Here is a 17,002-nt window from a genome sequence, read left to right on the forward strand (position 1 = left end):
CGTATGCACGAGTAGTACAAAACAAATATACGTTTCGTGCGCTAAATCCAGTGCAGCGGTAACATGCATGTAACGCTCAACCGAAGCAAAAGTAAAACATTAAAACTTGATACAGTTACTGTTAGGTACAGTTACTGATAAACTGCTATAAAAGTATCTCCTATCGTGGTTACATTGCACAATACCTACATTCCATTTGAATTAGAGTTCACTCTTATCACAGCCTAGTGACGCCTCGCTCCCTTAAAAACTATACAGGTCTACGATCACATAGTTGTTGAGTAGTTCGTTTTGAATTTATATCTCTTAATATTCATATCAAATATATAATAAATGGAAATGATAACGTGTGTCGTGATAATGAAGTATTTTTTTTATCAATGGCTTATAGTATAGGAGTAGAGGAATATCATGTTTATATTAGTTATAATACACTGTGTATAAGTCTTGATGTACTTGTTGTGCTACACCGATGATAGCGAAACGTCACTGTCCCAATTTGGCCTATCAGGCTCAAGGCCTGATAAACCATATCGCATATCAGGTGATCAATACGAAAAACGCAAACACGAAAAGGAAAACTGATCCAGGCGTGAACATGTTTACATGATGGAAAGCGAGGAGCGGGACGTTTCGGAAGACGACGGGAAAACCTTTAATCTCTCAACATGTCAAGATTTCTTATGACAGTGAAAAAGTCGAATGGAACTAATTATGAGCCGGTGTAAAGTTGAAATATGAACCTTCAACGTTGTATATTAAACCGGTTTCTATGAACCCGGTCGTTGCAAAATGACCCGACCCTTACGTTGAAAAAGAACACTCCAAATCCCAAATCACCTCTTCAATCCACCCTCGTTGGTAATAAAGTAGAAAGGTTAGCGAAGCTGACATACCCCGGCCTGCAGCTTTTGCTAGCAACCAAGTACAGGCCAGTCTTCAGCAACCCATGCTTGCCGTAAAATGTGACTATGTTTGCCGTAAGAGGCGACTAACGGGATCGGGTGGTCAGGCTCGCTGACTTGGTTGATGCATGTCATCGTATCCCAATTGCGTGGATCGATGCTCATGATGTCAATCACTGGATTGTCTGGTCCAGACTCGATTATTTACATACCGCCGTCATATAGCTGGAATATTGCAGAGTGCGGCGTTAAACAACAAACAAACAAACAAACATACTGGCCATAAGTATTCGTGATACGGCGACGTCACTCGTAGCGCTGGCTTTATCTTTGCGTATCTTTGTAAAATAAAATAAAATGACGTATTACCTTAATATTTGGTGAGCTGACCCTTCATCCTTATTACTTCCCATACACGACTCGGACTTGAGTCAAAGAGGGAAGGTTATTCCAGATCGTTGTTTCTCGGCCATCAGCTGCTCAGCTGTCGCTATTTATTTGCGGCGACGGGCTGCTATGCCCTCTTGAGTCTGAGCCAGATATTTTAACATTTAAATCAGAAGACTTGTGGGGACCATGATGTGCAAGTGATATTTTCCTCCTTGTAGTTATTGACTACATGAGCCCTATGCACTGGGGCATTGTCGGCCATGAATATATAGGTACAAGAGACTAAACTCAGTTGTGCAGTATTTGAACGATATATTTCTTAACGCACATACATTATAAATAAAACGGTAAATAAAATGCACTGTACCCCTTGATATTCGCCAGGCTGGACCGTTAAGAGCACATTGGTTTTAGGTGTAAGTCATGTCTCTGTATTCCCCATCAAACGTTGCATCAAGAAGCAGGTAAATAGACTCCGTTTAGTCGAACCTAAGACATATCTTTCGTCTTCTCACCCCAGCAAGCTTCCACCTGGTTTAGTTAGCTGGGACCTACTTATACCAAGGCCTAGAAACATGCAATACAGATCTTTTGTGATATTATATGTTAGTTTTATTAATATGCAAAGTACTCCACTTGAAGCCATTGGGATTTAATCATTTGCATTCATCTACACAGAGACATCTTTCTAAACTTTTTTGTGTCCGTAAATATTTTCCTTATACAGTTTGCTTGGAGGGGGTGGGGGAGGTTAGTCGTGTGGGGGCAGTTGAGTGTCACCTTGACATTGTATAACGTGCGAATGTGATCTAAATTTATTCTGATCTAATTTATAAAATTAATTCGAAAACAGATTATATATACCATTAGAAATTACTCCTAAATGACTGACACTTTATGCCTGTGGCAACGTCTACCTAACTACATAAATGAGTGCATGTTATGTCAATGATGGTGGCAACGTCACTCTACGTCAAACACTACATATGTTACGACAATGACGACAGCTACGTCACTTTTCGTCAAACACTGAATATGTTACGGCAATGATGGTGGCAAGGTCACTCTACGTCAACCACTACGTATGTTAGGGCAATGGCGGCCGCTACGTCACTCTACTTAAAAAAATACCTATGTTACTCTTCGTCAAACACTGCATATGTTACGGTAGTGATGACGTCTGCGTCACACTATGTCAAACACTGCATATTCGCCATACTATGTCAAATACCGGATATATATGTTATGGCAATGAAGGCAGCTACGTCATTCTATGTCAATGCCGGATATATATGTTACGGCAATGATGGTTGCAACGTCACTCTACGTCAACCACTACGTATGTTAGGGCAATGGCGGCCGCTACGTCACTCTACTTCAAACAATACCTATGTTACTCTTCGTCAAACACTGCATATGTTACGGTAGTGATGACGTCTACGTCACACTATGTCAAACACTGCATATACGCCATACTGTGTTAAATACCGGATATATATGTTTCGGCAATGGCGGCAACTACGTCACTCTACGTCAAACACTACATATGTTTCGGCAATGAAGGCATCTACGTCACTCCACGTCAAACACTAATATGATACGCAATGATGGCGGCTACGTCACTCCACGTCAAACACTTAATATGATACGGCAATGATGGCGGCTACGTCATTCCACGTCAAACACTTAATATGATACGGCAATGGCGGCAGCTACGTCACTCTACGTCAAACACTTAATATGTTACGGCAATGACGACAGCTACGACACTCTGTCTATGTCAGACACTGCATATATTACGGCAATGATGGCGGCTCGTCGACTCCGTTACGTCCCTCAATATCAAACACTGCATGTTACGCAAATAACGGCATCTACGATGTCAGATGCTGCACACAAGCCGGATGGCGGCTTTGTCCGCCTGTTCGTGTTATCAAGGCAGGTCACTGCAACACAGGTCGACACAACAAGGGTGATATACGGTCGAGCTGTAGGGTAGGGTAGGATAAGGAAAGAATGAGAGTGAAGAATGGAGAAGGATTGGAAAGGGTTTGACGAGGATTGGGAAGGGCTAGTATAGGGTAGGAAAGGGGTGGACGGGGATTGGGAAGGCTAGGATAGGGTAGGAAAGGGGTGGACGGGGATCGGGAAGGCTAGGATAGGGTATGAATGCGGTAGACGAGGATAAGGAAGGGCTAGGATAGGGGTGGATGGGGATTTGGAAGGGCTAGGATAGGGTGGGAAAGGGGTGGACGGGGATTGCAAAGGGCTAGGATAGGGTAGGAAAGGGGTGGACGAGGATTGGGAAGGGCTAGGATAGGGTAGGAAAGGGGTGGACAGAGATTGGGAAGGGCTAGGATAGGGTAGGAAAGGGGTGGACGGGGATTTGGAAGGGCTAGGATAGGATAGGAAAGGGGTGGACGAGGATTGGGAAGGCCTGGGATAGGGTAGGAAAGGGGTGGACGGGAATTTGGAAGGGCTAGGATAGGATAGGAAAGGGGTGGATGAGGATTGGGAAGGGCTAGAATAGGGTATGAAAGCGGTGGACGAGGATAAGGAAGGGCTTGGATAGAGGTGGATGGGGATTTGGAAGGGCTAGGATAGTGTAGGAAAGGGGTGGACGAAGATTGGGAAGGGCTAGGATAGGGTAGGAAAGGGGTGGACGGGGAATGGGAAGGGCTAGGATAGGGTAGGAAAGGGGTGGACGGGAATTTGGAAGGGCTAGGATAGGATAGGAAAGGGGTGGACGAGGATTGGGAAGGCTAGGATAGGGTGGGAAAGGGGTGGACGGGGATTGGGAATGGCTTGGGTAGAGTAGGGAAGGGGTAGACGAGGATTGGGAAGAGCTAGGATAGGACAGGAAAGCGGTGGACGAGGATTGGGAAGGCTAGGATAGGGTATGAACGCGGTGAACGAGGATAAGGAAGGGCAAGAATAGGTTGGATGGGGATTTGGAAGGGCTAGGATAGGGTAGGAAAGGGGTGGACGGGGATTGGGAATGGCTTGGGTAGAGTAGGGAAGGGGTAGGCGAGGATTGGGAAGGCAAGGATAGGAAAGGGGTGGACGGGAATTTGGAAGGCTAGGGTAGAGTAGGAAAGGGGACGAGGATTGAGAAGGGCTAGGATAGGGTAGGAAAGCGGTGGACGAGGATAAGGAAGGGCTAGGAAAGGGGTGGATGGGGATTTGGAAGGGCTAGGATAGGGTAGGAAAGGGGTTGACGGGAATTTGGAAGGGATAGGATAGGATAGGAAAGGGATGGACGAGGATTGGGAAGGCTGGGGTAGAGTAGGATAGGGGACGAGGATTGGGAAGGGCTAGGATAGGGTAGGAAAGCGGTGGACGAGGATAAGGAAGGGCTAGGATAGGGGTGGATGGGGATTTGGAAGGGCTAGGATACGGTAGGAAAGGGGTGGGCGGGGATTGGGAATGGCTAGGGTAGAGTAGGAAAGGGGTGGACGGGGATTTGGAAGGACTAGGATAGGGTAGGAAAGGGGTGGACGGGGATTGGGAAGGACTAGGATAGGAAAGGTTCGGACGAGGATTGGGAAGAGCTAGGATAGGGTAGGAAAGGGGTGAACGGGGATTTGGAAGGGCTAGGACAGGAAAGGTGTGGGTGAGAGTAAACATGTTGGTGAGAAGGTAAGAGGTAACATTACATTGGCGAGTCCCCACGCCTTGATAACGTATACAACCCCAGACTATAAAACTGACCCTCCAATGTGAAGGACGGCACACGATTTCCGGTCTGTGAACTTCGTCGCCCTCTCTCCAAACATAAACTCTTTTATATCCTTCAAATGCTTCCTAATTGTCCTGCTAGTGAATGTTTTACCTTTGTTTTCATTAAATTTAGTAGTGATTTCACCGAGTGTTGCAGAGCGATTATTTTTGACACACCTAGCTGTTCATACTCGTTTGATCCCTTTGTGTAAAAGATTTTCTACGTCCACTTCGAGAGCGATTTTCAACTGATCCCGTGGCTTGATATTTCTTGCAGACACTAAAACTGTAGACCATGATAAATCCAATAACTGTGCAATATGGGCATTTTTTGTTTTATATTCCATAATTTTATAACATTTTTTAATTCTGCGGATTTGCGACCCATTTTACCGATAGGAATTTCGAAGGGGGAGAAAGCTAGCAGACGACAATATAAAGACGTGTCACACGACGCTCATGTGATAAGCTTGTTATTTATAGAAAACAAGTATTTGCTTCCGGTAGTTATTGCGTGCAGCGCGATGCTTTTAGTACGCGAAAACTCGGCATTGACGTCGCCATTATCAAAATCACGAATACTTTTTGCCAATGACTATGTTGAAAACAAATATGTTCTAAGTTTGTTATATCATTCAGTATGAACGCGTAATAATGGGCAAACTGAATGAAAGCTATGAAATTCATAAACTGAGAGCTTTTGACTGTTTATCGTTTATATAAACATAAATGGCAGATGCATTCAACACTTTTCCAATGTAACGTCAAGATTTTGGATGTAGGGACTTGCAAGTGTTATTTATACCGATGTCAGTTTCTGCTTGGGAATTAAGATGGTGTGTCAAAATGTGACAAATAGATCTACCAAATGATGTTTGTACGTGTTCTGCTCTATACGCCTTCAACATCAATCTATCAAAACTGTATCTTCGCGTTTTAGCAGAGGTATCGTGAATTCTGTTGTAGTTGACCGGGGAAGCAAGCAGTGTAATTATACATGTAGCTACATAAATTACAAGTAGATGCGTTCCATGGCTAATGAAAAACTTAGTTTGTGATATCATTATTGTATGACCTCACAGTGAGACGACATGGTACAAATGACTGACCCCTCCAATACTCGGGGTTTGCCAAGATAGACCACGGTTGGTGGCCAGGTTGTTGAGTGACAGGTGTAGGCGAAGGTTTGAACTCAAAGGGAAACATGACCTTAGACTCACTCTCACTTTCTCACTCTATCTCCTGAAAAAATAGTCATTAATTCATGTATATGCATACATTTAATCTAAATTTAAAGATTATTAGGAGAGTTAATATGACTCCCTTGCAATAAAACTGACAACTGGTCAATATTAGTTCTCACCCACACCTAAGTAGTGAAGAGTGAGCTGGGGTTTAACACCGCTTTCAACAGTATTGTGGTCATATCATGGCGGCCAGTGTTGGGCAGGAGGAAAACCTGCAATACCATGGTGGTTATGTGTTGAAGTGAAACCCGCGAGCATCGGCTGGTACTGGCGAACCAGGGGTGATGCTGCACTGCGTCGCATTACAGCATTGCATACTATCGCCACTGTGTGTAGAACTGTTCTTCCTTGCAGAGAAGATACCGACCCCCATATCACTCCCCAAGTAGCGAAGAATGAGTGCAGGAGGTATATGCAACGTTTAATTATGGATAATTTTTCAGCGCAGAATTGTAATGAGTGAGTGAGTATGGTTTTACGCCGCTTTTAGCAATATTCCAGCAATGTCACGGCGGGGGACACCAGAAATGGGTTTCACACATTGTACCCATGTCGGGAATCGAACCCGGGTTTTCGGCGTGACTAGCGAACGCTTTAACCACTGGGCTTCCCGACCGCCCCCGCGCAGAATTGTAAGATGACTACATGTTAGTGTTGAAGTTTGATGGCCGTCATGATGAGAGATCACAGTTTTTATTTTAGATTATTATTCAACGTTGAATTAAGACCTTAAAGGCACCATAAGCGTTGGAAAATATGCTGTTTCACTTTTCAACTATAAGGGTCATTATTCAACTGTTTGGGTTCATTTCTCAACGCTGAAAACAGAATCATTTCTTTTCTCAATGTCAGGTAGAATTCAACGTTACACCAGAACAAATGTCAGTGTGATAGGAACCAAAACTTGATGCAATATGCACCTCCAAAGGAACATATGTTGGTAGTAAAAGTTCCGATTCCGACCATTCCTTCTTTTAGCCCCTTAGGGTTCAGTCACACATTCAGGATTTTTACTGCCGTCCTGGATAGGACCATTTCTGATTAAAATTTGTCAAAAGTTTGATCAAGATCCTGTTATTTGTGGCGGGATAATCACAAATTTGTAAAAACATTTATTTAACCACGACAACAATCAGATATTGTTCAGGAAGGGTCCCGATTCAGCCGTTTCCAGCCAAATCGACCCAATTCTCCCGTTCTCAATCCAAATCTGATCTTATTTGTGTCTTCGGCATGGTAAAAATGACCGAATCTGTCTCGACAGCGTCCCGATTCTCCCGAATGCGATCAGACAGAGATCAGACAGTGAACCGACAAAGACGGTTCGCATTCGGCAAGATCTGGATGCAATCTGGACTCAATTGACAAGAAACGGCAATGAACAATTTCTCCAAACCATGCCAGTTCATCACAACAGTGTCCTGATCCACAGGACACCATCCAGAGAGAGAGACCATAAACCGGTATATGGTCTCTGGTCCAGACAACACAGGATATTGTTACGATTTTGATCCGATTCAAAGGAACCTGTCATGACATAGTCACGATTGTAATCCGACTAGACAAAATCGGCTGAATTTCCCGAATGTTACGGGACGCACCATACTGTCGGGGGTGCTAGGCCGACCTCTCTGGACCTTCCCGATCCGTAGGACTCTGTTACGAACGTATACGACTGCGTTTAGACAATGATAGGACATTCCAGATCATTGAGGATAGTAATCCAACTTTTTTGTCGTAGCGCGGTCTGATCTCAAACAGGAGCCACAATCGGTACCGTGTGAACGCAGCCTAATGCCGAGCGACAGGCAAGTTTACATGAAGTACAATTTTTTAATGTTTTTTGGTATGACGCATCCTGAGATCGAACCGTGGCCCTTTCGCTGTCCACGTGGACGCTCTACCACTAGACCACGTCCTTACACATGGGCAAATGGGCCATCTATCTTTGAAGTGTACCAAACAAGGGTCATAGTTGGTGACAAACACATACAAATTATTACTAAAGTTCAAGATTAATCACTTATATTCTTGACTAGTTAAAAATAATGTTTATGTTTTAAAAGAGGAATTCCTGAATAACCGTTCAAAGATATACTATATGTAATTATATCACAACCTATTGCATATTTGCAGTGCTTTGACTCAGCTTAGTCGTTTCTTAGAAATCAACATGAGTGAGTGAGTGAATGAGTTGGGTTTAACGCCGCTTTTAACATTATTCCAGTTATATCACAGTGTGTCAGCTTAATGTGGGAGGAAAGTCCGAAGTGATGCAGGTCTCAGACGTTTACCACTTCGGTGAAACCAGCGAGCACGGGTATGGTGCTGACAAACCTAGAAAGATAATCGGGGCGAACTGGGATTCGAAACACACAATCATAGGTTTCTGGCGTGCCCAAGGGACGCAACTCTGCACAGCGAACCGCGGCGCTGGGCCACCCAAGCCCCCTAGAAATCAACATGACATCTCCATAGTAAGTGACAGGATATAGAAAGTAACCAAAAACGCTTAACGAATTCAGTTATCAAAGTAACTTTTTAAACCATAGTAATTGAGTTATTTTGGAGTACTTCTGTACCAGTTGGTTTGAAATAGCATGCCAGCAACAGTAATACCCTTTCATAATGACTATATATGTCTCCACCACAGACTTCAACATGGCTGAACATGACCTGCTTCCATTACTTTTCACTGTCCATGGCTGCCAAAATAATTAATGGTGACAGTGCATTGAACCCAGACTTCAACTAAACCCAGATCTGTAATAATATTCACCATTAAGATGACTTACTGGTGGAAACGAGCCTGCTGGCACAACATCATTGCCAACAAAACCACCATGCAGTATGGCTGAATACCACTGTTTTTAGCTGAAGAGAGGTCGGCATCGTATGACAAGAGACTGAGTGACAGCTCATTTATTTCCGATGATTGTGTCGCCCTTACACTTTCTTATCTCAGTGCCTGGTGATTAAACCCTGGTCACGTGACTGGCTATATATGCCTTGGTCCAAATGGAGTTACAAGACATGAGACAGACTTACCAGTCTAGATTATCTGCCGAAACAGATTCCTTTCGGTGCAAAGGGCAAAATAGCTATGGTATCAATGCAAAACTCTGATCCATCCTTCTGTATCGCTGTTGTCTCTTCAACCGTTTAAGCATGTTATCTATTTCCTATGCATAATAATATTAATTATGTTATGCATATGCATCATGTATCAGGATACTTAGGTTGAATATTGGTAGATTGGATTTATTTTAAGAAAAAGGAACACTGAACTAAACTGAACATCTAGAATCTTTAATCAGCAATTAAAAGGTTTTGTTAAAAAAGCACACAGAAATAGCTATTACAAGAATAACAAAATGCAATAATCACTAAAATTAAATAATAAGGAAACATTTAGAAAGCTATCAAGAACATCATTACAGGATTACACATCTATGATAATAGTGAGTGAGTGAGTTGGGTTTAACACCGCTTCTAACAGTATTCCAGTTATATCACTGCGTGTCAGCTTAATGTGGGAGGAAAGCCCGAAGTGATGCAGGTCTCAGATGATTACCACTTCGGTGAAACCCACGAGCACGGGTTTGGCGCTGAGAAACCTAGAAACACAATCGGGGCAAACCAGTATTCGAACCCACAATCATAGGTTTCCTGCGTGCCAAAGGGACGCAGTTCTGCACAGCGAATCGCAGCGCCTTAGACGACTGGGCCATCCGTGGCCCCTATGATAATAAGCTATTTGTGAAGAAAAAATACCATATAATGTCAAGTAACTACATATTCACATTTGTGAAAGTAAACTCAATGTAAAGACTAAACTGTGATGGATAATATTTCACAAATACAACATAAATAGACTTGAAAAGATATGAATTAATAGAATACATTCTCACAGTGAGCCTAAAACTTACCTTCATTTAATACAAAGTAAGTACTGTAAATCTTGAAATTGATGCGAGCATAAAATAAAATGCGAAAAATGCATTTTTAAACATTGCATTTATATCAACAATAAGACATTTTGGATAGCAAAAATACCAACTTAGACATATGCAAGTCCAGACAGACGCCACCCTTTGTTCTTTGCGACTGCGTCAAAGGCCAACATGAGCCAGCGCGCATGTATTGTTTTTTTTCGGAAGTACTTTACTCAGCGCTAATAAGCGGTGCTATTTGGTGTGTGATTGGATTAGCACAACCAACTAAAATCACCCAATCCTACCGACTCACTCCCAAACAACCAATCCATATTCACAGCCGAACTAATGGGCATGGCCTCAGCCCTACACAATCAGCAATCTAAAAAAAATCCAAAAAAATCCTTATTCTAACCGACTCCCTCAGTGGAATGCAAGCCCTCAAAAATAAAAACACAAAAAACACCCCAAACCAATAAACCAAATACTCAAAAGCTCAAACAACTTAACTATGGCAGGCAAACAAATAGAATTCATTTGGATCCCCGCCCACGTAGGAATCTTTGGCAATGAAAACACCGATAAAGCAGCCAAATTATCCCTTAAATTCCCAGAAATAAGCTTAAACCTACCTATCTCAAAATCAGAAATTAAAAGTGTCACTAAACAAAAAATCACCAAAAAATTGGCAAAATATATACCTAAACTCAAATACCCCGGTAGCCAAATCAGAAAAGTTCTTAAAAAAAACCTAACTAAACCAAAAATACTACACCCATCCAAAAAATTCGATAGAATAATCACTAAACTACAAACAGGCCACACCAAACTAAATAACCACCTTAAAATAGCTAAACTACACGCAACAGGAACCTGCCCACACTGCAAACAACAAGAAACACCAAAACAGGTACTCATTCACTGCACACACTACCAAACACACCGAACCACACTACAAACCACCCTAAATCTTAAAACTGCATTTACTCTAGAATCAATCCTAAATCCACAAAATAAATTAGAAAAATTCAAAGCCTAAGGCATATACTTAATTAAAACAGGACTAATTAGTCGTATTTAAACCCCAAATAAACTAATAAAACCAAAATCACATAAACTATCGGTAACAAACCACCCACCACACACAGCTCCCTTAGTTCGCCCCCTACCCCCTCTTGGCATTCATTCCAAATCTCAAAATTACAATATAAGCAACCCTTAAACCCACCACTTCCTTTTCCCCCTTTCGGAAACACATGAAATGGCCTGGCGGGCCCGTGTGCGACATACGCTTGCAGTCAGAAAGCGCACGTAAAATCTCCAATATAAGTAAGTAATATAGCTCTGATACATCTCTTTTTTTTATTTCAAATGTGATTGTAAATATCATGTTATTGGTCCTAGCATCATTTCAACTTCAGTATCATGTCACAAAAAAACCCAAAAAACTTTCATCATTTTATGAACCCTAATTTTTTCATGAAAACAATCAATGTATATATTTCATGCTCGGACATGTGGAATATCTTTCTGAAGTCACTTGCATGCATTCCTATATATTGAGACATGTTTAGAGAGAAACCCTAACATCCTAATGATATAAAAATATGTTTGTGTTATCTTTTCATTATAAACTCCTGGAAATCTATATGCATGAACAAAGAGCTAACTTGACAATGTCTACAATCAAGCAGAAACAGGATTCTAACTGATCAACCAGGAAATGATGAATTAACTAAACATCTTGAATATTTCCATATATAAAACACAATACAGAGTATAAGAATCTATGATATGTACATGAATTAGTCAGTATTAAAATGTTTATCCAGTGATGTATGCCATGACAGGTACAACCATAGTCATCTGCATGATCAAATTGTAAAGTGTGTAAATTGTAAACATGTTCTTTAAATGAATATATCATTTCAAATGTTCTCTAAGTGTTCTATGTACATCATTTTATAATAGATAACATGTGAAACTAGACCTTTATTATTCTGACTGATATACATCAAAAATTAAGTCAATAATCAAAGTCTCATTCATCTTTTAGGGATGACATGATCAAACACAAGTAATCACTTTTATTGTTACACAAAACACAAGTAAAGCAATGCTTAAATACACAAACACAGCCTATAACTATTAACAAGCTAGGCATACATGTAAGTATAAAGTTTGGTCAAATTAATATTATAAGTGCTTAAGATATTGTATTTGGTCTGGCTATTCTCATTTATGCTCAACCTGAACAATGTAAATTAACACTATTTCTACTTTTAGTTGTACTGTTCACTACTGCATAATCATATACAGGAGATGCTACATTGAACAAATGCAGATCTTCATATTTACAGGAGATTTATTTAACACAAATTATTCTATGTTAATTCACACAGGAGGCAAACTAAACCAGTGCATTATTGTCAAAAACTCTTTTCAAACTCTTTTACATGAATGTGTGATAAATCTAATATTTGTAGGATTGTTGATGGGGTATGAACATTATGATCTGTAAACAAACCAAAAGTCATAGTTTTGCCAGATAGATAACGTTAATCCCTAGTCACAGCATGTTTAGTCAGGATGAATGATCTATTCTATGGAAATAGTCTTGGTCATCTATACTTATGTACAAAGATCTGCTTGAAATACTACTATATACACAATAGTCATTAAGAGTTACAAGTATTTCACAGAAGAACTGGTCCATGTATAATTAATTATATACAAAAGCAGATGTGATGTCTTTTAGCAACAAGTATTGATAACATACAAAAGATATAATATAACCAAAAAGAAAACATTGAGTTATGAAGAAATATTTACAAAGAGTGCTTGGGGAGGGTTCCTTGGCAACATTTCAGCAATATCAAAGCAAGGGACACTTCAAACATTTGCCCATGGAATTAAGCCTGGCGCATGGGCATGATGAGCCAATGTATAACCACAAGACTATCCCACTCCCCCTTCCTTTTAACAACAAAGTCAGGTAAACAGTAAAACCTCACTACAGCAAATGTCAGCTGATACATTGATATGAAGTGATATTCAAGATCAACAGCAATTATCATCCTTTCATACTCTGCATTTATCTGCATCTAAAATGCCACTACCCAGATAATGATGATCATCAGAAATAGTGTGATGCCATTGAGCTTACATGGATATGTAGTTTAAAAAAAAAAGACAGCCACTGAACAAAGGTTGCTGCCACCATTGATATTCAAATATTTTCTGCATAGATACAAATACGTAATACTAAAATACCAAGAATTGAACAAAATATGATGTCTACATATGGAGAAACATACATGCCTAAGCTACAAAAAGAAAATGAAACTGAAAAGGATGTTCAAGTGATCATTTCATATCGGACCATGTCAACTATTCTATAGGTTTTTTACAATCATAATAATTCCATTATCATTCCATCATTTACGATGACATTTAATTGAAAGTAGGTATGAATTCTTACAATCTTACATTTAAGAAGCATGATTTTTAAATAATTATTCTGGAAGTTTTACAAAATGTCTATTATCATGTTATCAAGCCTTATTATGAATAAATACATGTGACTGAAGCACACTAATACATGCAATTGATAGGACATTACATGAAGTAGAAGTGCATATCTATCAATGGAGTTGTTAAAAATACATGCTATTCTTGAATGTTTTTTGTCAATTTAGTTTGCATGGCATGCATAAGCATGTGATGCTTGTATAGATAAATGTCTAATAACAAAGCAAGGCCTATTGATAACAACATGGATAGATGTAAGAATTTAAATTACATGAAACATGACAAAGGATATAGTCAAGTCCTGATAAAAATAAAGAAACATTGGATGAGGTTATTATGCCTGAAATGTGTTATTCACATCAAGAAAAAAACATAACTAACCATTGCTAGGTAAATACAAGTCATTACAGTTGCTCTGCAGTCTTCATAAACTGTAAATAGATCCAGTGCAAGATTGCATGATAATAAATTTGAATTTGATCTTGATAAGAAATATATCATTGTGTGACTATGTACAAACCAGAAATGAATGAGGCAAGTCTCAGTCTAATAATTGTGTGATAGGAATGCAAGCAAGTTACTGGTACTTAGTCGTGATTATAGATGCTTTTATGGGACAATTTTGTACACGATATGTACAGCTGTATATCTGATACTAATCATGACATTCATTATCAATTCAGTCCTTTACCAGTTTAAATTTGCATTCACTTTACGAATGGAATATCCTGTCATATGTAAGACACATTCAAAACACTGCTACACCATAGGAAAATAATTAAAACAACATGTTTTTTTCTTCATATCCCATCATTGTGTGTGTGAATTCTTGGGTAATATGTCATATATTGTAGTGGACATATTAAAGAATGTGATTATTTCCACTGTCCACATTTAATGATAATTTTGTCACTACAACAAAACAGTACCTTTTTCAAGGAGTACACACATATATATATACACAGTAAACTACGTATATAACAAACACGCTTGTACCGAACTGACGGATATAGCAAACTGTTTTGAGGAGAGAGAGCATACATCATAAACATAAACAAACCATTATCTATAACAAAGACAGTATTATCGTGAATTAGAAATACATGTATATTATGCATTTTACTAACAAAATTATTTTAAAGTGATCCTCCTCATCTTTAGACTATTATACAAGGGTTATATATAACTCCATCTCAAGCAAGAAACAATCAAAGGAAACTGGAGGAAGTATCAAATGAGAGTGAGTGAGTTTGGTTTTACGCCACTTTTAGCAATATTCCAGCAATATCACGGCGGTATCAAGTGAGAAAAATACAAACAAAACACTCAATGGAAATAAAGAGGAACATGTTTCTCTAAATCCTTTTTGTTCTTAACATACTTCCTTGCTATTTCAGTAAGTACAAACTACATGTGTGTGAATAATAATACAAGGAAACTACATAAAAATAACCAAATCATACATACAGATTTGATGCTTATTTTTTTCAATCTTAGGAAATCTCAAGGGACGTTAATGTTAAATATAATCTACAAAATTTGACTATAACCCATCAACAATATTTACAAATCATCAAGAAGGAAAAGCTACAACCTAAAAAATAACAACCATGAAGAAACTGAAAAAAGCAGACCTATTATGAACCACAGGAAGTGGCCAACAAGTATTTTTAGTCCATTATGTTATGGATATAGCTGTCTGTAGATTACCTAAATTAATTCTGTAAGATTCAACATAAGCAAGTATGATAATCAACTATTGGCTGACGTTGAGTTGAAGCTCCTTCTGCGTTGAATGAGTTCCAAGAGGACTGCCACCTTCATTAATTCTGTTAGATTGTACATTTACACAACATAAGTATGACAAACGACTATTGACCGAAGTTGAGGCACTATTGAAACTCCTTTCTGCATTGTGTGAGTTACCAGAGGACTGCCACAATTCATAAGTTCTGTTAGATTCAACATTTACACAACATAAGTATGACAATCCACTATTGACAGAAGTTGAGGCACTATTGAAACTCCTTTCTGCGTTGTGTGAGTTACCAGAGGACTGCCACAATTCATAATTTCTATTAGATTCAACATTTACACAACATAAGTATGACAATCCACTATTGACAGAAGTTGAGGCACTATTGAAACTCCTTTCTGCGTTGTGTGAGTTCCCGGAGGACAGACAGCCAGGTATCGGGAATGTGCTTCCCCAAGATGTCTGCTGGGAATGTGAGGATGTCTTCCTCGGTCAGTGTCTCATCAGGTTCCTTACAGTACAGCGGAACATCTCGGTCACCTATCAGGATGCCTTGCAGGCTGAGGAAATTTGCAGATAAATGTACTGTTACATAAATTAAGACCTAACTTTCATTTCATATCAATCCTTTTTGATATAGTTCAAAGTAATTATGGCAAAATTACCCTAAAATTCTTAAATAAAAAGTTCAAAGGAATAGGTTTTTCCCTCTTTAGTATTTGGTCAATTCCAATTTGTACATTAAAATTGTAAAGCATATTCTTGTCTTACACCTTGCTTACCTCATGGTTTTCGGGTCGACGGCATCTTCATCATATGGGTCGATTGGTTGAGCTACCCTGAGCAAAAGGCAGTCAAACATTGTCTGCAACAGGCATTCCATCTTTTCTGGGCTCTTTTTCTGACAAAAACGCTTCAGTTCAGCCCTAGCTTCTTCAGGAAGGTCTGTCTTTAGTTCACTGTCTAAGTAATCAAACGCATCCTGAAAGCAAAAAAGAGACAAATTGAACAAGTGCAAAGGTGAGCGTGGCTCACTAATACCCCCGACCCGCCTAGTGTGTCAGTAGTTACAAATTAAATAGCTAGGATAGGGTTAGGGTTTGAAAAATTCATAAAAAAATGGAAAATTAATAAAAACATTTTTTTTCTTTTGACTGCACCCCTCCATATGACACAGATTATATGTACTAAGTTTGAGATGAATCCACTAAATAGTTTAAGAGAAATCGCGTGGACAACAAAGTTTTTGGACGGACGTTAGGGTTTGAAAAATTCATAAGAAAATGGAAAATTATTAAAAACAATTTTTTTCTTTTGACTGCACCCCTCCATATGACACAGATTATATGTACTATGTTTGAGATGAATCCATTGAAGAGTTTAAGAGAAATCGCGTGGACAAAGTTTTTGGATGGACGTTAGGGTTTGAAAAATTCATAAAAAAATGGAAAATTATTAAAAACAATTTTTTTCTTTTGACTGCACCCCTCCATATGACACAGATAATATGTACTAAGT

At 39.5% G+C, this 17,002-nt stretch overlaps 1 protein-coding gene across 1 annotated transcript in view; it reads right to left on the minus strand.

Moving 5' to 3' along the window:
* Nucleotides 1–10,008: 10,008 nt before the first annotated feature.
* The window catches only part of LOC124137116 (E3 ubiquitin-protein ligase rnf213-alpha-like), a 196,930-nt gene continuing 189,936 nt past the window's right edge, over nucleotides 10,009–17,002 (minus strand). The window contains exons 92-93 of the mRNA XM_048384001.1: nucleotides 16,267–16,466; nucleotides 10,009–16,044 (exon numbers count right to left, since the gene is read on the minus strand). Coding sequence (XP_048239958.1) covers nucleotides 15,867–16,044; nucleotides 16,267–16,466 — 378 coding nt within the window. The 3' untranslated portion in view covers nucleotides 10,009–15,866. The remainder of the gene's footprint in view (nucleotides 16,045–16,266; nucleotides 16,467–17,002) is intronic.

The sequence above is a fragment of the Haliotis rufescens genome, unplaced genomic scaffold, assembly GCF_023055435.1.
Source record: "Haliotis rufescens isolate VD_foot unplaced genomic scaffold, xgHalRufe1.0.p SCAF_5, whole genome shotgun sequence".
Classification (NCBI taxonomy): Eukaryota; Metazoa; Mollusca; class Gastropoda; order Lepetellida; family Haliotidae; genus Haliotis; species Haliotis rufescens.